At 44.3% G+C, this 24703-nt stretch overlaps 1 protein-coding gene across 9 annotated transcripts in view; it reads left to right on the top strand.

The window, feature by feature from the left end:
* ACACA (acetyl-CoA carboxylase alpha) overlaps positions 1-24703 on the top strand; it is a 332967-nt gene that overhangs the window by 56895 nt on the left and 251369 nt on the right. For 5 of the 9 annotated variants that reach the window (XM_062216880.1, XM_062216874.1, XM_062216873.1 and 2 more), the window contains exons 2-3: positions 12828-12874; positions 15589-15841. In XM_062216880.1, coding sequence (XP_062072864.1) covers positions 15615-15841 — 227 coding nt within the window. In that variant the 5' untranslated portion in view covers positions 12828-12874; positions 15589-15614. The remainder of the gene's footprint in view (positions 1-12827; positions 12875-15588; positions 15842-24703) is intronic. The other 4 variants (XM_062216876.1, XM_062216877.1, XM_062216878.1 and 1 more) reach the window with 1 other exon arrangement.

Below are 24703 nucleotides of genomic sequence, written 5' to 3'. Positions count from 1 at the left end.
TCTAATAGAGCAGGGCAAGACCACAGCTGCAGCCTCCGGACAGATGCCTTCTTGCTACAAAGTGGCAAGTCTCTTCCCACTCCCCTGGCCTCAGTTTCTTCATTTCTAAATGTGACATAATACACCACACATTGTACAGTGCGCCTGTGAAGGATGGCAGAGTGAACTGTTAATTTATGGAGGTGCCTGTGTTTACTAACGTTGTAGACATTTTGTTTGGTTTTACCAGTGCGGAATAGACATATATCAAGCATAAGATTAAATTGTTTTGTCATATGGGGGAAAGGTTAGGAAATGATGGCCTATCACTTAATGGATTTATAGTTAAGACAATAAGTAGGTAATGTCAAGGAACTGACATTTTGAAAGCCAGCCTCCCGGAACTCCCTCAGGTGATACTTCTCTTAAGGGCTGTGGACAGGTTCAGGTGTAGAGCACCATGTAACAAGCTATGGTATTCCCTTTTCTTTTTAGGAAGTTTTATTTATTTATTAATTTGAAAGGCAGAGTGTTAGAGAGGGAAAGACAGAGAGATCTATCTTCCATCCTTTGGCTCACTCCCCTAAATGCCTGCAAAAGGCAAGGCTGAAGCCAGGAGCCCCCAACTCCATCTGGGTCTCCCACATGGGTGGCAGGAACCCAAGCACTTGAACTGTCATCTGCTGCCTCCCAGGTGCATTCATTCATCTGCTGCCTCCCAGGTGCATTCATTCGCAGGAAATTGGATCGAAAGCTGGAGTAGCTGCGATTAACCCACTGTGCCACAAAACCTGCCCCTGCGGTATTTTATTCCCTTCCCTTTTTCTCCCTTCCCTTTCCTTTCCTTTTTTTCTTAATTTACTTATTTGAAAGTTAAAGTTCAAGAGTAGGAGAGACAGGCCGGCGCCGCGGCTCACTTGGCTAATCTTCCGCCTGCAGGGCCAGCACACCGGGTTCTAGTCCGGTTGGGGCGCCGGATTCTGTCCCGGTTGCTCCTCTTCCTGTCCAGCTCTCTGCTATGGCCCGGGAGTGCAGTGGAGGATGGTCCAAGTGCTTGGGTCCTGCACCCGCATGGGAGACCAGGAGAAGCCCCTGGCTCCTGGCTTCGGATTGGCACAGTGCGCTGGCTGTAGCGGCCATTTGGGGGGGTGAACCAACGGAAAAGGAAGACCTTTCTCTCTCTCTCTCCCTCTCTCTCTCTCTCTGTCTAACTCTGCCTGTCAAAAAAAAAAAAAAAAAAAGAGTAGGAGAGACAGAGATTTTCCATACCATGGTTCATTCCCAGATGGCTGTAATGGCCAGTGATGAGCCAGGCTGAAGCCAAGAGCTTCATCCAGGTCTCCCATGTGGGTGGGCTGTTTTTCCCAGGCCACTATCAGGGAGATGGATGGAAAGTGGAGAGGCCATGACACAAACTAGCACCTATATGGGATGGCAGAGTCTCTGGCAGTAGCTTTACCTGCTATGCCACAATGTTGTCCCCAGTGTTTCCTTTTCATTCAATAACTAGGAGAATTTTTTTAGCCTGTCACACCAATTGGTTTAACAAGTTGGGAACTAACCGCCTTTTTTGGGATGGTTGATATCCTAATAATCTTGATTGAGGAAATAAATAAAAAAATTGTAGAACGATATCTTGTAATTTAGGATTCCCAGTCTTGGGTGAGGGAAAGAGAATCTTTTTGCAGTTGGGAAGAAGTTGTTGTATTATTATCTAACCTGTGTTTGAAGGTTAATAATTATAGGAGTTATGCACCAAGCATCTTCCCAAACCCATAAAACAGATTAAGAAGAATGAATAGACATGAAAGCCTCACTTGGTGGAAAAATTCCTGTTGAGGAATTTTTAAAGGAGGCCTTCATTGATCTTCCACTTCCACAGATCATTGCTTACATAACTTTTGCTTGTTTCTTTAACAAAACTTTAGTGATTATTCTCTGCTTGCACCTAGTAGGTGACTTGAAAGTAATATTAAACAGGAAAGTATGGCAAATGGTGTCATAAAGATGTTGCACTTAGAGTGTGCCTCTGCTTGATAAGACAAAAGTTTCTGAGTTCATCCAGTTATTCCTAGTTAATCTTGCTCTAGTGATGCAGTTTTCTTAGCGATTTGTTACTGATTCAAGCCACCATTGAAGCCATCTAGTCTTAGGATGTGTAAGGAGGCAAGTGTAAAGCAACTTCTAAGGGGCCGGCCCTGTGGCGCAGCAGGTTAAGCTGCAGCGTGCACTGGTTCATGTCGTGGCAGCTCCACTTCCGATCCAGCTCCCTGCTAATGTGTCTGGGAAAGCAGTTTGGGCCCCTGCACCCATGTGGGAGACCCAGAAGAAGCTCCTGGCTCCTGACTTTGTGGCCATTTGGGGAGTGAACCAGCAGATAGAAGTAAGATTCTTCCCTTTATCTCTCCTCTCTGTGTGTAACTCTGCCTTTCAGATAAATAAATAAGTATTTTTAAAGATTTATTTATTCATTTATGTGAGAGGTAGAATTACAGAGAAAGGGAAAGACAGAAAGAAAGATCTTCCGTCTGTTGGTTCACTCCCCAAATGGCAGCAACAGCTTGAACTGGGCTGATCTGAAGCCAGAAGCCAGGAGCTTCTTCCCAGTCTCTCAAGCAGGTACAGAGGCCCAAGCACTTGGGCCATCTTCCACTGCTTTCCCAGGCCATAGCAGAGAGCTGGATCTGAAGTGGAGCAGCCAGGACATGAACCTGTGCCCATATGGGATGCCGGTACTGCAGGTGGAGGCTTAGCTCACTATACCACAACACCAACCCCAATAAATAAAAAGCAACTTCAACAAGGATATTAAGCAAAGGTTGGTGGCTCCAGTTGATCCCACCTTCCAGTAATGTTATTTGGGACTTAGGCTCATTTCATCCTTTCAGCATTCTGTTCTCGCCCCCTATGTGAGGAGATACTGGGAATTTTAATTGTGAAGTGGTCATGCCAGATAGAATAAGCTTTCTCTTTTTTTTTTTTTTTTTGACAGGCAGAGTGGACAGAGAGAGAGAGACAGAAAGGTCTTCCTTTGCCGTTGGCTTACCCTCCAATGGCCACCACGGCCAGCGCACTGTGGCTGGTGCACTGCGCTGATCCAAAGGCAGGAGCCAGGTGCTTATCCTGGTCTCCCATGCGGGTGCAGGGCCCAAGCACTTGGGCCATCCTCCACTGCCTTCCTGGGCCATAGCAGAGAGCTGGCCTGGAAGAGGGGCAACCGGGACAGAATCCGGCGCCCCGACTGGGACTAGAACCCAGTGTGCCGGCACCGCTAGGTGGAGGATTAGCCTATTGAGCCGTGGCACCGGCCTAGAATAAGCTTTTATAAATACTCTTCTTTGAAGCGATTAATGCAAAATTTGCAAATATTGAAGGCAGTCATTAAATTAAGTCTGAAGAAAAAAACTTGTTTTGGGGAAATTTTTTCAAGAAGTTTAAGGTCTCATTTATGCATATTTGTCTATCCTCTGTGATAGAAATAGAGTAGACTCACTAGTGATGTGGCTAAGAATTATTCTGTTTTTGTAGCTTTCAAATCTACCTTTAGTCTCACTGGTTTGCACACATGTATATGCATGTATACACACACACACACACACACCAGTTTGGAGGATAATGGATTATAGGAGCTTGATTAGTTTTTAAGTTTATTAGGAATAATATTAGTATATTAGCACCAAGAAGATGGACGCCTGGGTTGCTTGCATTTTGTGCTTTAGCACTCAGTGTTATTGTTGGCCCTGGAAATGCAAACTGTTGAATTTCCCTTAGATTCCATCTCATAATATCCAAGAACATAATAGAACATTTAGTATCAGAAAACACCTAAGGGGCCAGCACTGTGGCGTCTTGGGTAAAGCCGCTGCCTGCAATGCTGGCATCTGAGCACCGGTTCAGGTCACAGCTGCTCCATTTCCAATCCAGCTCCCTGCTAATGCACCTGGGAAAGCAACAGAATGGTTCAGGTGCTTGGGCCTCTACACCTACCTAAAGGATCCAGAAGAAGCTCCTGGCTTTGGATTGACCCACCTTTGGCTGTTGCGGCCATTTGGCGAGTTAACCAGTGGACGTAAAATCTTGCTTGCTTGCTCTCTCTGTAACTCTGCCTTTCAAATAAGTAAATAAATCTTAAGAAAAATAAAAAGAATGCCTAAGGAATTTTCTAGTCCAGTTTTCCACTTAATATGAGAACATTTTATCTGATATACCTGTTAATAACTTGTTATTGGCAGTTTATCATGTGACTTGTTGAATCCTGAGACAGTTAACTTTCAGGAGTTCTTCATTATTTTTAAGGTAGAACTATTTCCCAAAAACTGCATAGGCATTAGCAAATTCCAAAAGGATTAGCAATTCCTGTTTTAACCTGTGCATTTCTCCAGCTCCAGAGCTCTGCCAGGTCATTGAAAGCATGATGCCAGAACACGTCCAGAGGACATGGAGCAAAAAACTTAAGCAGTCCTTTTTTTTTTTTTTTTTTTATAGAATATAAGATATTTTTTAAAAAAGATTTATTTTGTTTATTTGAAAGGCAGAGTTTACAGAAAGAGAGAGAGACACAGAGAGAGATATTCCATCCACTGGTTCGCTCCCCAAATGGCCACAAGGGCTGGAGCAAGGCCAATCTGAAGCCAGGATCCGGGAACTTCTTCCAGGTCTCCCACATGGGTTGCCTTCTGCTGCTTTATAGGCATATTAGCAGGGAGCTGAATCAAAAGTTGAGCAGCCGGGACGTGAACTGGCGCCCATATGGAATGCCCGTGTTGAAGGTGGCAGCTTAACCTGCTATGCCACAGTGCTGGCCCCAAGCAGTAGTTCTTCAAGGAAGAAATTTCTGTCCTTGAGAGAGAAGGTAGCTGACACATAAGAATCATGACTCCAGCTTTCTCTAAATATGCTGCTCTAGGAAATAAGTTTACGAGCATAAATTGATTCATAATCCCAGAGCTTTTTAAATTGACCAAATGGCTTTTTATCTTGAAGCTGCTCCATGTTTTCAGAGGATAATGCTTGGTTCTTACCTCCTATTCTTATCATTCATTCATTCATTTGAATTCTGATGAAGCTTTCAGCCTGTGAAAGCCTGATGTTCACACAGCATTGTGAGCCTCTGGAAGAGAGAATAACTTGCCACCCTCATTGAAGAGCTCACTCAGTGTGACCAGGAACTCATACAGTACAAATGATAGTACTGTAAATAAGTGAGTAACATTCCATTTGGTTAGCTGAATGCTCAGGCAGATGTTGCAGACCAAAGTGGCCCGGAATTAATTGGAGAAAGCTTTATTCAACTTACTTAAAATCTTCAATTTTTTAAAAAGATTTATTTATTTATTTATTTATTTGAAAGAGTTACAGAGAGAGAGGGAGAGAGAGATCTTTCATCCACTGGTTCACCCTCCAAATGCCCATCATGGCCAGGGCTGAGCCAGCCCAAAACCAGGAGCTTCATATGGGTCTCCCATGTGAGTGACTTGTGCCCAAGCACTTGCATAATCTTCTGCTGCTTTTCCCAGGCCATTAGCAGGGAGCTGGTTGGAAGAGAGCAGCTGGGACTAGAACTGGTGCCCATGTGGGTTGCTGGCATTGCAGGCAGCAGCCTCACCCACTATGCTGCAGGGTTGGCCCTAATCTTCAGTTTGTTGTACATAAGTAGTACATTCATATGGTTCAAAGTTTTGAAAGTACAAAATGCCACAATGATATTCTTCCTAATTTTGTCTTGCAGCCACCCAATTCCTACACCCAAAGCAACCAGTGTTATTAATTTCTTAGTATAAATTCTTAATAATACTTATTAGGTATTTTAATGTAAATGTTACTAATTTCTTAGTAACTTCTAGAGATTTTATGCATTTCCTCCCCACCCTGTTATCATACAAATGATTCATGTTTTACTATTGTTCTTTGGTCTGTTTACTTAACATTACAGACTTTGAATTCTTACTTTTATGAGTTTTATATGCACATATTTTAAAAAGTGGTAGATTTACAAAATTCGTTGCAAGAAAAAAATAGCCCATAGCCCAATTCCCACTTCTGTTTCCTTTTTTTTTTTTCTTTTTAAAATATTTATTTATTTATTTAATTTGAAAGGCAGAGTTAGAGGGAAAGAGAGAGAGAGAAAGAAAAACAAATTGATCTTCTGTCCACTGATTCACTCCCCAGTTGACCCTAGTGGCCAGAGCTGCACCAGTCCAAAGCCAGGAGCCAGGAGCTTCTTCTGGATCTCTGAGTAGGTGCAGGGGCCCAAGGACTTGGGCCACCTTCTGCTGCTTTCTCAGGTGCATTAGCAGGAGCTGGATTGGAAGTGGAACAGCTGGGACATAAACCTGCACCCATATGGGATGTTGGTGCCATAGGCCGAGGCTTAGCCTAATACACCACAGCACCATCCCCATTCAGTCTTCTTAATGAACAGTCACCTTATCCTTTTTTGCCTTTCATTGCATTTGTCTTTCATTTACATTTTTGAAGAATCCAGGCCAGTTATCTTATAAAATGTCGTATAGTCTAGATTCATGGTTGTGGGTTATAAGATTCAAATTAAGGCCAGCGCCGTGGCTTAACAGGCTAATCCTCTGCCTTGCGGCACTGGCACGCCGGGTTCTAGTCCCAGTTGGGGCGCCGGATTCTATCCCGGTTGCCCCTCTTCCAGGCCAGCTCTCTGCTATGGCCCGGGAAGGCAGTGGAGGATGGCCCAAGTCCTTGGGCATGGGAGACCGGGAGAAGCGCCTGGCTCCTGGCTTTGGATCAGCGCGATGCGCCATCCGCAGTGGCCATTGGAGGGTGAACCAACGGCAAAAAGGAAGACCTTTCTCTCTGTCTTTCTCTCTCTCACTATCCACTCTGCCTGTCAAAAAAAAAAAAAAAAATTCAAATTAACCATTTTTGTTAAAAATACTACATACATATTGTTATATGCTAAATATGTAGTGCTGTATACTTTTTTAAATGGTAGAAATGGAGTCTTTTTTTTTTTTTTTTACATTTTATTTATTTATTGAAAGTTAAAATTTCAGAGAGAGATCTTCCATTGGCTGGTTTACTCCCCAGATGGCTGCAATGGCCAGGACTGGGCCAGGCCAGAGCCAAGAGCTTCCTCCAGGTTTTCCATCTAGGTAGTAGGGGCCCACACTCTTGGCCCAACTTCTGCTGTTTTTCCCAGGCCATTATCAGGCAGTTGGATCTGAAGTGGAGCAGCCAGGACATAAACCATATGGGATGCTGGTGTTGTAGGTGGTGGCTTTACCAGCTATACCATAATGTAGGCTCCTGTTGCACACTTCTAATTGTATTACATCAGGGGTGTAGAGTGTCAATTTGTCCTATTATTGGTAGTGTTTAGTTTGAACACTTAAGATGGTGTCAAAGTACCATTTCCCCTTTGTGATTAATGTATAGTCTGTAAGAGGATTTTTTTAAGACCATAAGAATATCTTATTTTTCAGTAACCTTTTATCCAATAGTTCATTTATTTGATAGGCAGAGAGAGAATGAGAGAAACTGAGAGGGAAAAAGAAAAAGCTCCCATCTGCTGATTTACTACTTAAATGCCCATAGCAGTAGCAACTGAAGAGTCAAAGCTGGGAGCCAGGGACTCAACCCAGGTCTTGCATGAGTGGCAGGAACCCAACTACTTGAGCCATCCTGTTGCCTCTCAGGGTCTGCATTAACAGGAAGCTGGAATCAGGAGCCAGAGTTGGAGATTGTACCTAGGTACTCCTGTGTGGGATGCAGACATCCTAACTGATGTCCTAACTGCTAACCCTGCACCTGTTCAGTAGTTTAACATACATTTCTGATCCTTGCCAATACCAACTATTGCATTGCTGTTTGCAAAATAAAATATATTTTGTAATTGTATGATTTTAGGAGGAAAGTATTTTGAGTTTTAGTGCTCTGGAAATTACTTTATTGTTTGCAGTTGATCAACTGTTGATTGGGTCTCAAATTCTAGGTTGTAAATAATTTTCTTTCAGAGTTGTGAAGGCATTTTTAAAATCACCTTCAAGCTGCCATTGTTACTGCTTATAATTCTGAAAGGCATTCTCTGATTCTGGACCATTTGTATGTGAATTTTTTTTCCTTCTAGAAGCTTGTAGGATCTTCTCTTGTGTTCAGGTTCTGAAATTTTAGTGATGGATATACCTTAGTGTCTTTTTTTTTATGCATTGGGGTGGGTGCTTGGGCACCTTTTTAATAGGACAATAATGCCCTTTAATTCTGTTGAAGTTTCATTATTTACTACTTTATTATGCTTTTTATATTTTGCTCTCTGTTCTTTTGGGCGCTCCTATTATTCATGTATTGGACCTTCTGGACATGTCTTCTCATTTTCTTATCTTTTCTCATCTGCTGTTCATCTCTTTGACTTTTTAATTCTGATTCATGAAGCCTTTTTCTCAACTGTATATCATCCAACTGATGATTTTTTCATTACTGTAATAAATTTTTAACTTTTAAGAATTATTTTTTAGGGCCAGCATTGTGGCATAGCAGGTAAAGCCATCACCTTCAATGCTGGCATCTCATATGGACTCTGGTTTGAGTCCTGGCTTCTCTGCTTCCAATCTGGTTCCCTGCTAATGTGTCTGGGAAAACAGTGGAGGACAGCCCAAGTGCTTGGGCCCCTGCGCCCACATGGGAGACCCAGAAGAAGCTCCTTGGCTTTGTCCTGATCCAGTCCTGGCCATTGCAGCCATCTGGGAAGTGAACCAGCAGATGGAAGATATCTCTTTCTCTAACTCTGCCCTTCAAATAATTAAAATAAAAATTTTAAAATAATTCTTTTTTGGTTTTAAATGTTTCTTAAAAAATATTTCATTTATGTCTCATCCGTGTAGTATCTTCCCTTAGTTCTCTAAGGGTAATGGTGATAGTCCTTTAGGCTTTTTTTAGATAGTAATTTTAGACTTGACAGAAAAGCTGCCAAGATAGCACATGACAGAACTTCACTTAGTGTTTATACTTAAGTAGCCACAGTACCTTTCTCAAAACTAAGAAATTAACATAAATAGAATACTATTAACTAAACTATGGACTTTAGATTTCTCCATTTTTTCTCTTAAGCTGATGTGTGTGTGTGGGGGGGTGGGGTTTGACAGGCAGAGTGGACAGAGAGAAAGGTCTTCCTTTTTCCCCCTAATGGCCGCTGCAGCCGGCACACTGCGCTGATCTGAAGCCAGGAGCCAGGTGCTTCTCTGGTCTCCCATGTGGGTGCAGGGCCCAAGCATTTGGGCCATCCTCCACTGCCCTTCCGGGCCACAGCAGAGAGCTGGACAGAGGAGCAACCTGGACAGAATCCGGTGCCCCGACCGGGTCTAGAACCTGGTGTGCCGGCGCCACAGGTGGAGGATTAGCCTATTGAGCCGCGGCGCTGGCCAAGCTGATGTGGTTTTTCAGGTCCTATATCTAATCCAGGATGCCACATTGAATTCAGTGGTTATGTATGCTTAGTCTTCCCTGACCTGTGGTAGTTTCATAGACTTTCCTTTTTTCCAATGACTTTGATAGTTTTGAAGAATATTGGTCAAATGTTTTATAGACGGTTCCTCAGTTCAAATTTGTGTGATATTTTCTCATGATTGGCCTCGGGTGATGGGTCTGGGGAGAGGATGCCACAGAGGTGAAGTTCCTTCTCCTTCTTCTGTTTTGCCTCTCCCTTAACTTTTTTTTTCAGCTAACGTTTTTTATTAATAGACAGGGAAAGAGAGCTCCCATCTACTAGTTTACTCCATAAATGCCTGCAATGGCTGGGGCTGGACCAGGGTTGAAGTTGGGAGCCAGAGGCCAGTGCCGTGGCTTAACAGGCTAATCCTCCGCCTTGCGGCACCAGCACACCGGGTTCTAGTCTCGGTTGGGGCGCCGGATTCTATCCCAGTTGCCCCTCTTCCAGGCCAGCTCTCTGCTATGGCCCGGGAAGGCAGTGGAGGATGGCTCAAGTGCTTGGGCCCTGCACCCGCATGGGAGACCAGGAGAAATACCTGGCGCCTGGCTTCGGATCAGCAAGATGCGCCGGCTGCTGCGGCCATTGGAGGGTGAACCAACAGCAAAAAGGAAGACCTTTCTCTCTGTCTCTCTCTCTCTCACTATCTACTCTGTCAAAAAAAAAAAAAAAAAAAAAGAAGTTGGGAGCCAGAAACTTAATCTGGTGGGTGGCAAGGAACACAATTACTTTCTGCCTCCATTAACAGAAAGCTGGACATTGAACCCAGTCACTCTTATGTTGGCTGTAGGATTCCTTAGTTATCTGCTTGTATTTAAAAGAGGGGATTGAAAAGCTAAGTAGAGATTATGAAAATGATGAGTAGGGCTTGCTGACAACTTCATGGTAGAGTGATCTGGTTGGGCAACTTAATTAGGGAATTTCACTGTTAACTAATGAGGTTTTTCTCCCTTGGGCTGATTAGGTTCTGTAAAGAAGAATCCTTCAGTCTCCCTCCTAGAGGGTGAAGACTACAGAGGCGTCTTACTCAATATGTTGGCTTTATCCATTTTCAGTGTAGTACTCATCCCCCCCCCCTTTTTTTTTTTGGACAGGCAGAGTGGACAGTGAGAGAGAGTGACAGAGAAAGGTCTTCCTTTGCCGTTGGTTCACCCTCCAATGGCCGCCGCAGCCGGCACGCTGCGGCCGGCGCACCGCACTGATCCGAAGCCAGGAGCCAGGTGTGCCAGTGCCGCAAGGCGGAGGATTAGCCTGTTGAGCCGCGGTGCTGGCCTCATGCCTTTTCTGTTGATGGTATCCACCAGTCCAGGAACCCTGTTTAACTCTCTCCGGAGAATAACACTTTTAAAGTCTTATATCAAGATGGTGGAGTACCAGGTACCTGGTTTCACTAGTTGGAAAGAAAATCTATGATCTGAGGCTTCTGAGACAGAATTTCAACCAATTTTCCATATTTATTTGTTTTTAAATTTTATTTGATAGAGAGACAGGGGCAGACAGAGATATCTCATCTGCTAGTTTACTACTTAAATACCTGCAAGATCTGAGGTTGGGCCAGACAGAAGCCAGGAGCGTGGAACACAGTCTGTGTCTCTAACGTGGGTGGCAGGGACCCAGATACTTGAGCCATCACCTGTTGCCTTCCAGAGTGCCCCTTAGCAGCAAGCTGAAATCAGAAGTAGAGCTGGGAGCTGAACCCAGGCTCTCTGATACGGGATGTGGGCTTCCCAAGTGGCAACTTAACCATTGCTCCAAATGCCTGCCCTGGAGTCTTGGTTTTGACTCCAGCTGTACTGCACCTTTGATTACATATTGCAAACTACCTTCTCACCCACTTCCCTGCCACGTTGTAGAGAATAATACCAGATCAGACTCCATCCTGATCCCCAGTTAACACACCTACGTGGTCCTAACTCTTGTCCTTTGTCATTTGATGGTGATAGTGGTGGGATCTTCTTAGAAATTCTGGATTATTTAACTGATGTAATAGCTTCTTTCCTTTTTTCCCCTCTCTGTTCTTGTTATTTTTTCCTTCTTTGTTCTTGACTAGCGGTTCTCAAGCCTGGACTTGCATTAGTGTCAATCAACCCTGGACCTCCAGCTGCAGTTCTGATTGAGTAGATCTAAAGGATAGAGTTTAGGCTTATACATTTTTATCAAGCTCCATGTGTCATCCTTGCACATAGTCAAAGCTGAGATCTACTCGTGATACGTTTAAATTTGAGGGCTTAGAAGGACATGCAGGGAAGTAGCTAAAGACTCCTGGATTGGAACCAGCATTGTGGCTTATCAGGTAAAGCCGCTGCCTGCAATGCCGGCATCCCACATGGGTGCCAGTTCGAGTCCCAGCTGCTCCCACTTCTAATCCAGCTCCCTGCTAATGCACCTGGGAAAGCAGTGGAAGATGGCTCAAATGCTTGGGCCCCTGTACCCATGTGGGAGACCAGAAGAAGCTCCTGGCTCCTGGCTTTGGCCTGGCCCAGCCCTGACCATTGCGGCCATTTGGGGAGTGAACCAGAGGATGGAAGATCTCTCTCTGTCTCTCTCCTTCTCCCTCTTTCTGTAACTCTTTAAAAAAAAAAAAAAGAAAAGAAAAGAAAAAGGTTTCTGGGTCCCTCAGCATTTAGAAACTTAGTATAAGAGGAATTGTGTCCTCTCCCTGATTTCTAACCTTTGTGATGGATCACTAAAACCATTTGGAAACGTAATCAGAGCCTCAATGAGTTGTCAAGAATCTAGTGGTTCTGGGCCTGCGCCTTGGCTCACTAGGCTAATCCTCTGCCTGCGGTGCGCGCACCCTGGCTTCCAGTCCTGGTTGGGGTGCTGGATTCTGTCCCAGTTGCTCCTCTTCCAGTCCAGCTCTCTGCTGTGGCCCGGAAGTGCAGTGGAGGATGGCCCAGGTGCTTGGGCCCTGCACCCGCATGGCAGACCAGGAGAAGCACCTGGCTCTTGGCTTCGGATCAGTGCAGTGTGCTGGCCATAGCGGCCACTTAGGGGGTGAACCAACGGAAAAAGGAAGACTTTTCTCTCTGTCTCTCTCATTGTCTAATTCTGCTTGTCAAAAAAAAAAAAAATCTAGTGGTTCTGTCCTGTCTTATTTTTGATGCAATACTGGAAATGATGAGGCCCATCAAGTGTGCAGTTGGAAAAACCACCTTAGGGAATGGTAGTCTGAAACTATCATGTAATACGTCCTTAAATAATAAAGTCTTTGTGTAATGCTTTTGATTTACACAATTAAACTATTGAATTTTGTTTCAGGATAACTGAAGATTTGACCAGACAAAACATGATACTTTAAATATTATTAATTTTATACTTTGCTGAGCAAAATAGGAATTGATAAGCATTTTTTATTTCTTTTACAAAAAACTTCAAGTCTCTCTCTTTCTCTCTTTAGTTCTTTTTGGAGGTGGATATCTGCTCAGACAGTAAGAATTTTAAGAGGTCAGTTAACAATGTTTATTCCTGTTTACTGTGTGATAAAAAATTTTGTTCATATGTTAAAATGTTGAACTGTAGGCTTTTATGTTTAAAGTCGCTTTCTGCAGAAGAACATAGGCAGCTTTGGCGGGGGTGTGGTGGGGGGGGAAGTAATCAAAAGTGGATAAGGAGTCTTACAGTGGTGGTGCTCCACTACCTTGCCTCTTTAATTCAGGACTAGAATCAGTGGAAATGGGGCAGGCTGGGGAGCAGCTTCTAGAGTGTCTGGACGACTCCTCAGTGATTTTCCATACCCAAACTCTCTGTACCGGTAGTGTGTGGGCTCATGCCTGGGAGTGCTGTTCCGGGCTGTTGAGGCTCTTTAAGCGTTTGCACTGAGCTGCTTCCAATCTATGCACATCTTTAGAGAAGGCTGCCTTCATGTTCTTAGTTAGGAAACTAAAACTTGAAGTTGGCCTTATTGATTCTTTCTTTCATTTAATAACTTGGGGACCATGTTTTGTTAATTAAACTTTGTTTTTTTTTTTTCTCCCATAGAATCAAAGAATCATCCCTTTTTGGTGGATTTTATTTTTTTGTGTGGTTGTTTAATTTCAGTAAGACTGTAAGCTAGGATTCGTACCTAAGTGCCCTACTTACTACTCTGGTGATGAAGGCAGCCATTATTTTCTGTGTTAGTTGGGGTGGAATTTTTTTTTTTTAGATCTGTTGTTTTTAAGTCTGCTCTAAAATGTAAAAGAAATTGGTTGCAGCGGTATCTTTTGGTGTTCTCAGAGTGGTCTGTTGGCACTATCCTTTCTTCTCATTTTATTCCTCTTGTTCACCCTTTTGTCCATCCATCCTTCTCTCTCCTTTTTCTTTTTAAATGATTTTGTTTTGTTTTAGGCTTCTAGAATGAACCTCTTAATAAAATGTGGACACATTTAATTTTTTTTTAGAAGAACTTAAATTTTCCAAGGGAGAAATGTATAGTAAATTTAGACATAAAATTTTCTTATTGCATGATACTTTAAAAATTTTTTAAAAATTTTATTTGAGGGGCTGGTGCTGTGGCGCAGCAGGTTAAAACCTAGGCCTGCAGTGCTGGCATCCCATATGGGCTCCAGTTCGAGTCCCGGCTACTCCACTTCCAATCCAGCTCTCTGCTATGGCCTGGGGAAGCAGTAGAAGATGGCCCAACGCCTTGGGCCCCTGCACCCATGTGGGAGACCCTGAAGAAGCTCCTGGTTCCTGGCTTCGGATCAGCTCAGCTCTGGCCATTGCGGCTCTCTCTTCTGGCTCTACCTCTCTCTGTAACTCTGTTTTTCAAATAAATAAATCTTACTTGAGAGGCAGAGAGACAGAGACAGAGACAGAGATATAGGCAAGCCCCCATCTTCTCAGTTACTCATCAAATGCCCAAAACACTTGGGCTAAGCTAGCCTGAAGCTAGGAGCAGTTAATACACTTCATGGCTCTCTTGCTGCCTCCCAGGGTCTGCATTAGTAAGAGGCTAGAATTTGTCAGAGTTGGTCAAGATGGTGCTTGGGGCAACCACATATCACAGTGGGATGCCTGGGTTTCTGCCTTCTGTTTCTTGCTCCTTGCTAATACTCACCCTGGAAAACAGCAGGTGATGCTTAAGTGCTTGGGTCCCTGCAACCCACATGAGAGACCTGCATTGAATTCCAGACTCCTGGCTTCAGCTCTTGCCCTCATTTAGGGAGTGAACCAGCAGATGGAAGATCTGTCTCTGCTTTTCAAGTAAATAGCACAAAAAAAATTTTTTTTTAAAAAAAGGTGAAGCTGCAAGCTATTTAATACTGAGTTGATATGTAATTTTGAAATTTTTTAGTAGTGTTTTTGAAGAGTTAGAATAGTCTTTTACCTTTTTTTTTTTTTTTTTTTTTTTTAGCTTTGGGCTTTGAACTGTGTTTTAGTTTTTGTTAGCAATTGGCAATCTCTAATGCAGACTGTGAAGTCCCTATATCTAGAAAAGTTGTAATTGAGATGATACCACCATCACTTTGATTATAGATTTTATTTTTTTAAGAAAGCTTTTGTTTAATGACTACAAATTTCATAGGTACAGCTTTAGGAATATAGCGGTTCTTCCCCCCCATACCCACCCTCCCACCCCCGATTATAGATTTTAAATTTGGTGGTAGATTGACTCTCTCCCTGTATCAACACCAGCACATTGGAGCCAGAAGTGCCCATTTTTGGGTGAATTTTTAAAATAGGTAACTTAAGAAAAAACTAAATATGCATCCAGAGTTTGCTTTTATGCCTTTAGGTAAAATTCATAGCCTCTGACTATATAGTGTTTAGAGCCAGATGATCACTACCACTTTCCCCAAGACATTTATTCCTCCTAATATTAACAACCAAAATTGCAACATTACAACAAGCAGTTTTCACCTACTGCAAGGATTTCTCTGTTGAGCATAATTTTCTCTGTGACATCACCAAGTTGATAGAGATTGGGAATGGCTTATAATTTTTTAAAGAAAGATTTCTTTGGGGAAAAGGGAACTGTTTTTAACTTTTGGGCTTAATTACAGGGATCTGAGTTTTCCTCCCTGATTGAGAATGGCTAGGGAAGCTAGCTAGTTCTGAGGCCCTGCCTCGCCTTCAAGCGCTGGCTGTGGTTTATTGGGTATAAGCGCTAGTGTCCTCAGGTTTTAGGTGGTTATCTCGAATCTGCTTTTCTCACTTGCTCTTCATTTTCTCTACAGCTCTGAGAGCCCATTTTGAAGGAATAATGGAGGAAACATCTCCCTTGGCCAAACCTCTGGAGCTGAACCAGCACTCCCGATTTATAATTGGTTCTGTGTCCGAAGATAACTCGGAGGATGAGATCAGCAACCTGGTGAAGCTGGACTTGCTGGAAGAGAAGGAGGGCTCTCTGTCTCCAGCTTCTGTCAGCTCAGATACTCTGTCTGATTTGGGGGTCTCTAGCCTGCAGGATGGCTTGGCCTTGCATATCAGGTAAGAGAAGGTTTAATGGTTTACTTATTTCACCTGTTTGATTAGTTCTGCTGCTTACGTTCTGATTAGCCCAGAATGAGTGTTCTCTTTCTCTGTCACTGGACTAGGTGCTTTGATGAAGAAGTGGGAAATGATGTATTTGGCTGGCTTTAGAGATGTCTTTTCCTAAATGTTCTCAACTTTTTCCCATCCTTCCTCCATAACCATCCTTCTAGTGAACAATTTCAGCTCCTGTACAGCTTTGACTAACATTGTTGTAACTGTCTTGATGATTGATAGGAATTCTTCAGGGGTGGGCAAATTTGTAGTAATCTTTCTCGGAATCGCTGGATCACATCAGGAAGTTACATTCTGTTTCTAGCAGGGCCTGTTCTCTGAGGGTTATGATCCAAACAAAGGATTGTTATAGAGCTGTCCTTTTTCTCTAGAAACACAATTCTCTGTAATTGAGAGCATCGGTAACTTGTAGCACTGGCTTATTTAGTCACGTTTGATTATACAATTGGTGTGTGAGATGCTATCCTTTGGTTATTTGCTTCTTAGTTCTTGGATTAAAGGCTCTGCATCAGTGGTTCCAGGTGCTTACTCTCATTGGCTTCACTTGGGCAGCCTTACATTGCCCCATCCTCCGAGATTATGGCTTAGCATGGAATTGAGGCCTCATTTTTTTTTTTTCTTAAATTTTCTTCATATCCAGGTGATCCTAATGTACAGGCAAGGTTGAGGTTATAGGAATAATCTAGATAAATGTGTTAGGGTGGCTATTGCTGCTGGTATTATCTTGGTGCTTCTGTTATTAATAGCATGTAAAATTATCCAGCTCCCTTTTGTACACTGAAGTTCCGACGGTGTAGTAAAACCCCACGCTGGATCTGGCTGGCTGTGAGTGTTCTGCTTTATTGTTATCCCTGGAGTTGGGAGTCCTGGCTTCTGAGCGATGAGGTAGTGATGCTGGTGTTCCCATTGAGCAATGTGGAGGTAGAAAGAAAAGAGTAAAGTAACTTAATTATGTTTCACTTAAAAGATTCCTAGAATTGCAGTGAACCACGGAGGGAGTTTAGTCTAATGCTTTTTGTCTTACTAGATAAGAAAACTGACGCCTGATGAGGGGAAATAACTTACCTAGGGTTGAATAGCGAGAAAACTGAAATTCAAATAGATGTCCTGATTCGATTTCAGTAACTCTACTTCCCTGGCCATGTAAGTGTCTTATTATGTAACTAATTGAGAAAAAAAATGGTTTTATGGAGTAGATGAACAAAGTATTATATCCAAGAGTTAAAAAGAGGAAAGAGGGCAGTATATACAAGCAGGGAAAAGGGGTTAACTTTACCTTATGTAAAGATTTTTTATTACTTGATAGTTGACTTAATGGTTGACTTAGGTTAATACAGGTGGCACTATCTTTCCCCCTTGATGTCGTTTGGAAGTGTTTGGTGGTTGTGACTGATGGGACTTTTTGCATTTAGAGGACAGAGGACCAGTGATACTCAACTTTGTACAGTATAGTGGGTAATCTCATTCAACCAAGAATTGTCCTTAAAAATGCCATAGTGTGGGGTTGGTGCTGTGGCATAGAGGGTAAAACCTGCCTGCAGCACTGGCATCCCATTTGGCACTGGTTCAAGTCTTGGCTGCTCCACTTCCAGTCCATCTCCCTGCCAATGTGCTTGGGAGAGCAGAGGAAGATGGCCCAAGTGCTTGGGTCCCCACATTCATGTGGGAGACCCAGAAGAGGCTCCTGTCTCTTTTCTTCGGATCTGCCTAGCTCTGGCCATTGAGGCTATTTGGGGAGTGAACCAGCAGATGGAAGATCTCTCGGCCTCTGCCTTTCCCTCTCTCTAATTTTGCCTTTCAAATAAATAAATAAATAATTTTTTTGACAGGCAGAGTTAGACAGTGAGAGAGAGAGAGACAGAGAGAAAGGTCTTCCTTTTCCATTGGTTCACCCCCTAAATGGCTGCTCTGGCTGGCGCACTGCGCCCATCCAAAGCCAGGAGCCAGGTACTTCCTCCTGGTCTCCCATGTGGGTGCAGGGCCCAAGCACTTGGGTCATCCTCCACTGCCTTCCCGGGCCACAGCAGAGAGCTGGACTGAAAGAGGAGCAACCGGGACAGAATCCAGCGCCCTGACCGGGACTAGAACCTGTGGTGCCGGCGACGCAGGCAGAGGATTAGCCAAGTGAGCCGCGGCGCTGGCCATCATTACTATTTAATTGAAAATTTAAGAAAACTGCGGGGCCGGCGCCGCGGCTCACTTGGTTAATCCTCCGCCTGTGGCACCGACATCCCATATGGGCACTGGATTCTAGTCCCAGTTGCTCCTTTTCCAGTCCAGCTCTCTGCTGTGGCCCGGGAAGGCAGTGGAGGATGGCCCAAGTGCTTGGGCCCTGCACCTGCATGAGAGACCAGGAGGAAGCACTTGGCTCCTGGCTTCGGATCGGCTAAGCGCCAGCCGGAGCGGCCATTTTGGGGGGTGGGGGGTGAACCAATGGAAAAGGAAGACCTGTCTCTCTCTCTCTCACTGTTTAACTCTGCCTGTCAAAAAACAACAACAACAACAACAAACGCCATAGTGCCCCTGTTGAGAAGGACCGGAAGCCACCCAACACCTAGAGAAATCTGTACAGTTTCAGACTACGTGTGAAACATGATATCCATTTATTGGATTAGGAAACTCTGAGTTTGGCAATCGTGAGACAAATGCCATTACAGAAAGCTCAGCTGATGATAATATTGGTCAGTTTGTAGTTGCCAAGCCACCCCCAAAGTCTATGGCTCTTATGCAAAGACTGTGAGCAGTGGCAGGAGCGCCTTACTGTTGCAAAACTCATGCCGGGAGCTCGTGGAGGACCCATGGGTTGACGTGTGATCAGCAGCCTGGGAAGGATCAGTGCCAATTTCCACTCACTTCTCAGCTAACTAGTGTTCCAAAATAGAACAGAAGTTCACCGTTGATCTACTCTTTAAGCCATTTGTAGATATGGTATCCTTAGGTATAGTTTAAATTGAGTTAAGTTCATTGCATAGTAGAAACACCTTCTCTCTGACGCGTGCCACTTATGAGGCATGTTACCATAGGCAATTCATATAATCTGCCTGGACTCATTTTCCTCATCTATTAAAATGAAGATAGTGTTTCAGGTACTACTTTTCATTGTTTGCCTGCGAAGTTAGAGACTGCTTGTGCTTCAGATCAACCTCCTAGAATAAATAGCCTAATCTTTCACTAATGATATAGAATAAGAGGGCAGGGCCATTTGTAAGAGATGTTAACTAAAGGCCATCTGATCCCAAGTGAAGTAATTGCCATGATAGAAGATGAGAGTATGCTTCTCTCAAGTTTAGCTTTGATTTGAGGCTCTAAATAAGAAGTTTGGTGGTATGATGGATGGGCAAGATTAGAAAATAGATGTTTCCAGGAATGGAGATGACTTATTTTAAGTGTTTTCTGGAGTCCAATGAAAGACTGATTAAATCACTTCATAAGTATTATGACCCAAACATTTGAAAATAAAATCCTAAAAAAGTAGCTACAGCTGGCCTCATTGTAGACAACTGTTTTGACTTATTATTTTTGAATAAGAGTAGCTATAGGTTGATACTTAAACTAGATAGAGGTGCTTCTGAAATTCATCATTAATATTTTTTTTTTGATAGGCAAAGTTAGACAGTGAGAGAGAGACAGACAGATCTTCCTTCCGTTGGTTCACCCCCCAAATGGCCACTATGGCTGGTGTGCTGAGCCGATCCGAAGCCAGGAGCCAGGTGCTTCCTCCTGGTCTCCTATGCGGGTGCAGGACCCAAGCACTTGGGTCATCCTCCACTGCCTTCCCGGGCCACAGCAGAGAGCTGGACTGGAAGAGGAGCAACCGGGACAGAATCCAGCGCCCTGACTGGGACTAGGACCTGGGGTGCCAGCGCCGCAGGCCGAGGATTAGCCAAGTGAGCCGCAGCGCTGGCCATCATTACTATTTAATTGAACATTTAAGAAGACAGACTGCGGGGCCAGTGCCATGGCTCACTTGGTTAATCCTCCACCTGCGGCGCTGATATCCTATACGGGCACTGGCTTCTAGTCCCGGTTGCTCCTCTTTCAGTCCAGCTCTCTGCTGTGGCCCGGGAAGGCAATGGAGGATGGCCCAAGTCCTTGGGCCCTGTACCCGCATGGGAGACCAGGAGGAAGCTCCTGGCTCCTGGCTTTGGATTGGCGTAGCTCCGTCTGTAGCAGCCATTTGGGGAGTGAATCAATGGAAGGAAGACCTTTCTCTCTCTCTCACTAACTCTATCTGTCAAATCAAAATTAAAAAAAAAAAAAATGCTAGAGATTGAATATGCATCTTAATTTTGATTACTGGTGTATGATTTGGTGGCATACAATAAAGCTGTAGTTGTATGGCTATTGGCAGTTTCTCTCTCTCTTTTTTTTTTAAGGTTTTATTTATTTGAGAGGCAGAGTTACAGAGAGAGGTAGAGACAGAGAGAAAGGTCTTCTATCCACTGGTTCACTCCCCAAATGACTGCAACAGTCAGAGCTGGGCCTGTTTTCTGGTCTATGAAGAAAAATACTTTATACCTTTGAAAACTGAGAATTCAGACATGAGTATGCCCATAAAGAGATCTGACTCTTCAGAAGACTCTTAACTAGAAATTTTGAAGCTGTTTTGTAATTAAAAATAATCTGGGAGTTTCTCTCATGACGTTTCTGTCATGGAACCCAAACAGGTCATCTACCAGTTAGTTGGAATCAGTTCCTAGGTACCACATCACATTGTTGTAGACTTAAAGCATTAATACAGAGTTGTGCAGACCTTTCCTTGGGAAAGAATGGTGTTTAGGTGAGATTCTGAGGGAATCCGGGAGTGGCTTTCGACTTCTGTTGATCAGGAGGCAAACTTAAGGAACAACTTGAGAGAGAAAAGGCCCTTCTGTTGCTGCTACAGCCTAACCTTTTTTTGGTTAGTTGTTTTTAAAGATTTATTTATTTATTTATTATTTGAAAGGCAGAATTACAGAGAGCAAGCAGGATCTTCCATCCTCTGGTTCATCCTCAGATGGCTGTAGCAGCCGGTGCTGAGCTGGCTGAAGCCAGGAGCCTGGAACTTGATCCCCGTCTCTCATATGAGTGGCAGGGGCCTGGCACTTGGACCGTCTTCCACTGCTTTCCTTGGCACATTAGCGGGGGACTGGATTGGAAGTAGAGCAGCCAGCCTCCAACTATACTCATGTGGAATGCTGGTGTCACAGGTGGCTGCTGTGCCACAACACTGTGCCCCTTGACCTGGTTTTCACAGTATCTTAGAGAGCTAGCAGTCTTGTTTCTCAGTGACTGTTTGGGAAAATAATAGGAATAATGAGTAACATTGATCAAGTATTAAAACCATAAAGCAGACTCTGTGCTGTGCTTTATGTAGAGTGCGGTACCATACTCAGTCTTCACAGTAACCTCGTGAAATAAGAGTTTGAAATGACTTCATTCAGAGTGGGCAGTGGAGGAAATGAGGTTTGGCCTAGTGGTTAAGACTCCACATTAAAGAACCTGGGTTCAATTCCTGGCTCTGGCTTCTGACTCAGCTTCCTGCTGGTGCAGACTCTGGAAGCAGCAGTAGTAAACCAGCAGATAGAAGATCTCTGTGTCTCTGTCTCTGTCTCTGTATCTGTCTCTGTGGCTTTATCTTTCAAATAAATAAATGTGTATTAGAGAACAACAGTGCATCGATTGCAAAATTTTTAAGATTTATTTATTTGAAAGGCAAAGTTATAGAGGGAGAGAGAGTGAGTGAGCAAACGAGATCTTCCCTGTGCTGGCTCACTCCTAAAGTGGCCATAATGGCCAGAACTTTGTTGTCTGAAGCCTAGTGCCAGGAGCTTCTTCCAGGTCCCCATGCGGGTGCAGGGGCCCAAGGACTTGGGACATTCTCCACTGCTTTCTCAGGCACATTAGCTGGCAGTTGGATCGAAGTGCAGCAGCCGGAACTGGAACTGGAAATCATATAGGATGCTAGCACTGCAGGCTCTGCCTTTACCCACTATGCCACAGTGCTGGCCCCTGTTCCTAGTGTTAGATGACCATTCTCTCCCAATATCTTGGCTTTTAAAACCTTGTTCTTAAATGCTTGAATAGTCTTGGCTTTTATCACATGCACTTTAATTTTTGTTGGTCTTCTGCAAGGCTTTCTGGCTTCAGCTCTCTTATCTGACGTGCTGCCCTTTGCCCTATCTTAATCAGTGGCACTCCCATTTCTCTAGTCAGCCAAACCAGAAATAAAGATATTATCATTCCTTCATGCTTTATATCTAATTTGGTATTATTATTATTATTTTTTTTTGACAGGCAGAGTGGACAGTGAGAGAGAGACAGAGAGAAAGGTCTTCCTTTTGCCGTTGGTTCACTCTCCAATGGCCGGCGCACCACGCTGATCCGAAAGCAGGAGCCAGGTGCTTCTCCTGGTCTCCCATGGGGTGCAGGGCCCAAGCACTTGGGCCATCCTCCACTGCACTCCCGGGCCAGAGCAGAGAGCTGGCCTGGAAGAGGGGCAACCGGGACAGAATCCGGCGCCCCGACCGGGACTAGAACCCGGTGTGCCGGCGCCGCAGGCGGAGGATTAGCCTATTGAGCTGCGGCGCCGGCACTAATTTGGTATTATTTTTAAAAAATTATTTATGTGTTTGAAAGAGTTACCAAGAGGCAGAGGCACGGAGAAGGAGAGGTCTTTTGTCTGCTGGTTCAGTCGATGGCCTGAACTGCTGGAGCTGGGCCATTCCAAAGCCAGGAGCCAGGAGTTCCTTCCAGGTCTCCACGCGGGTGCAGGGGCCCAAGCACTTGGGTCATCTTTTGCTGCTTTTCCAGGGCATAGCAGAGACCTGGATCAGAAGTGGAGCAGCCAGAACTTGAAACGGCGCCCATACAGGATGCTGATACTGTAGGCGGTGGCTTTAAACAACTATGCCACAGCGCAGGCCCCTAATTTGCTATTTTTTTTAAAAAAAGTTTTTATTTCAAAGGCAGAGATTTAAACACATACTCTCACGCGCACACACACGGAGAGGGAGAGAGACAGAGACACAGAGACAGAGAGAATGAATATATCTTTCATCTGTTGGTTTCCTTTCCAAATCACCACAGTGGTTGGGGCTAGGTCAGGCTAAAGCCAAGAGACCAGAATTCCATCCCAGTCTTCCATGTGGAGGGCGGGGGCCTGGGCACTTGGGCCATCTTCTGCTGCCTTCCCAAGCACATTAGCAGGGATCTGGATCAGAAGTACAGCAGCCAGGACTCAAACCTGTGCGCATAATGAGGTGTTGGTATTGCAGGCAGAGAATTAACCCATTGCCAGCCCTTAATTAGGTATTTTTTCATTTATTTATTTGAAAGGCAGAGTTAGCAAGAGAGAGATATCCTTCATCTGCTAGTTCACTCCCCAAATGGCTACAACTCTGAAGCTAGGAGCCAGGAGCTTCTTCCAGGTCTCCCATGTGGATGCAGGGGCCCAAGCACACTGGCCATCCTCCACTGCTTTCCCACGTGCACTAGCAGGGAGCTGGATTGGAAGTGGAGCAACCTGGAGTCAAACTGGCACCCATATGGATGCCAGCACTGTAGGCAGTGGCTTTACCTGCTACCCCACAGCGCTGGCCCCAGTTAGTTATCCTTACTGATGTTATGTCTTAATAACTCTTGAATTCATTCTGCTCTGTGCCTTGTCCCTGCCATTGCTCTTGCTCTTATATTTTACTTGGATTATGGTAATAATATTTTAGCTGTTTTCCAAAGACTTTCCTGCTTCAGTATAAGCCCCAAAGCCCACCATTGAGATTTTTCTAAAAGGTAAACTATTCTTCTGACACTACTTCAGTGGGTTCCTGTTAGCCATAGGATATATTATTATTAAACCAAACATTGTACCAGATGCATAACATTATTTCTACTTATTTATTTTAAAGATTTATTTGTTGGGGCCGGCGCTGTGGTACAATGGGTTAATGCCCTGGCCTGAAATGCAGGCATCCCATGTGGGCACTGGTTCTGGTCCCAGCTGCTCCTCTTCTGATCTAGCTCTCTGCTATGGCCTGGGATAGTGGTAGAAGATGGCCCAAGTGGTTGGGCCCCTGCACCCACGAGGGAGACCTGGAGGAAGCTCCTGGCTTCAGATCGGTGCAGCTCCAGCCGTTGCAGCCAATTGGGGAGTGAACCATTGGATGGAAGACCTCTCTCTCTCTGCCTCTCTTTCTCTCTCTGTGTATCTCTGCCTTTCAAATAAATAATCTTTAAAAAAAAAAAAAGATTTGTTTGAAAGGCATAATGACAGAAAAAGAAGGGAGAGACAAAGACAGAGAGGCATTTTCCATCTGTTGATTTACTCCTGAAATGCTCACAACAGCTGGGACTGGGCCAGATGGAAGCCAGGATCCAGGAACTCCATCCTGGTCTCCTTTGCGAATGGCAGGGATCCAAGTACTTGAGCTATCACCTACTGTCTCCAAGGTGAGCATTAGCAGGGAGCTGGATTGGAAGTGGAGGTGGGACTAGATTCCAAGTGCTCTGATGCGGAAAGCCAGCATCCCAGCAGCGGCTTAACTGGCTGCACGGCAATGTCCACCCTAATGTTATTTTAATACTTGTAATAGCTCTCATCATTTTTGAGGTGGGCTTGATGAAATCTGTTAGGGGCTAATAAGGTGTCAGAGGTTGGAACTGGGCTTCAAAAGATGAATGGAAAAAAAAAACAGGCTGACAGAGATGGATGTGCATATAGATAGGTGGTGGGGTGGATGACCTGTGAAAAGGTACTAGTGAGGCATTTGTTGTGTTACGTAATTACAAGTCATTGAGTATTACTGTAATGTAAAGGGGACAGCATGG

This window comes from Lepus europaeus, chromosome 18 (assembly GCF_033115175.1).
Source record: "Lepus europaeus isolate LE1 chromosome 18, mLepTim1.pri, whole genome shotgun sequence".
NCBI classification, from domain to species: Eukaryota; Metazoa; Chordata; class Mammalia; order Lagomorpha; family Leporidae; genus Lepus; species Lepus europaeus.
Note: the sequence above shows the minus strand (reverse complement) of the source record. Positions and strands in the feature narration are given on the sequence as shown.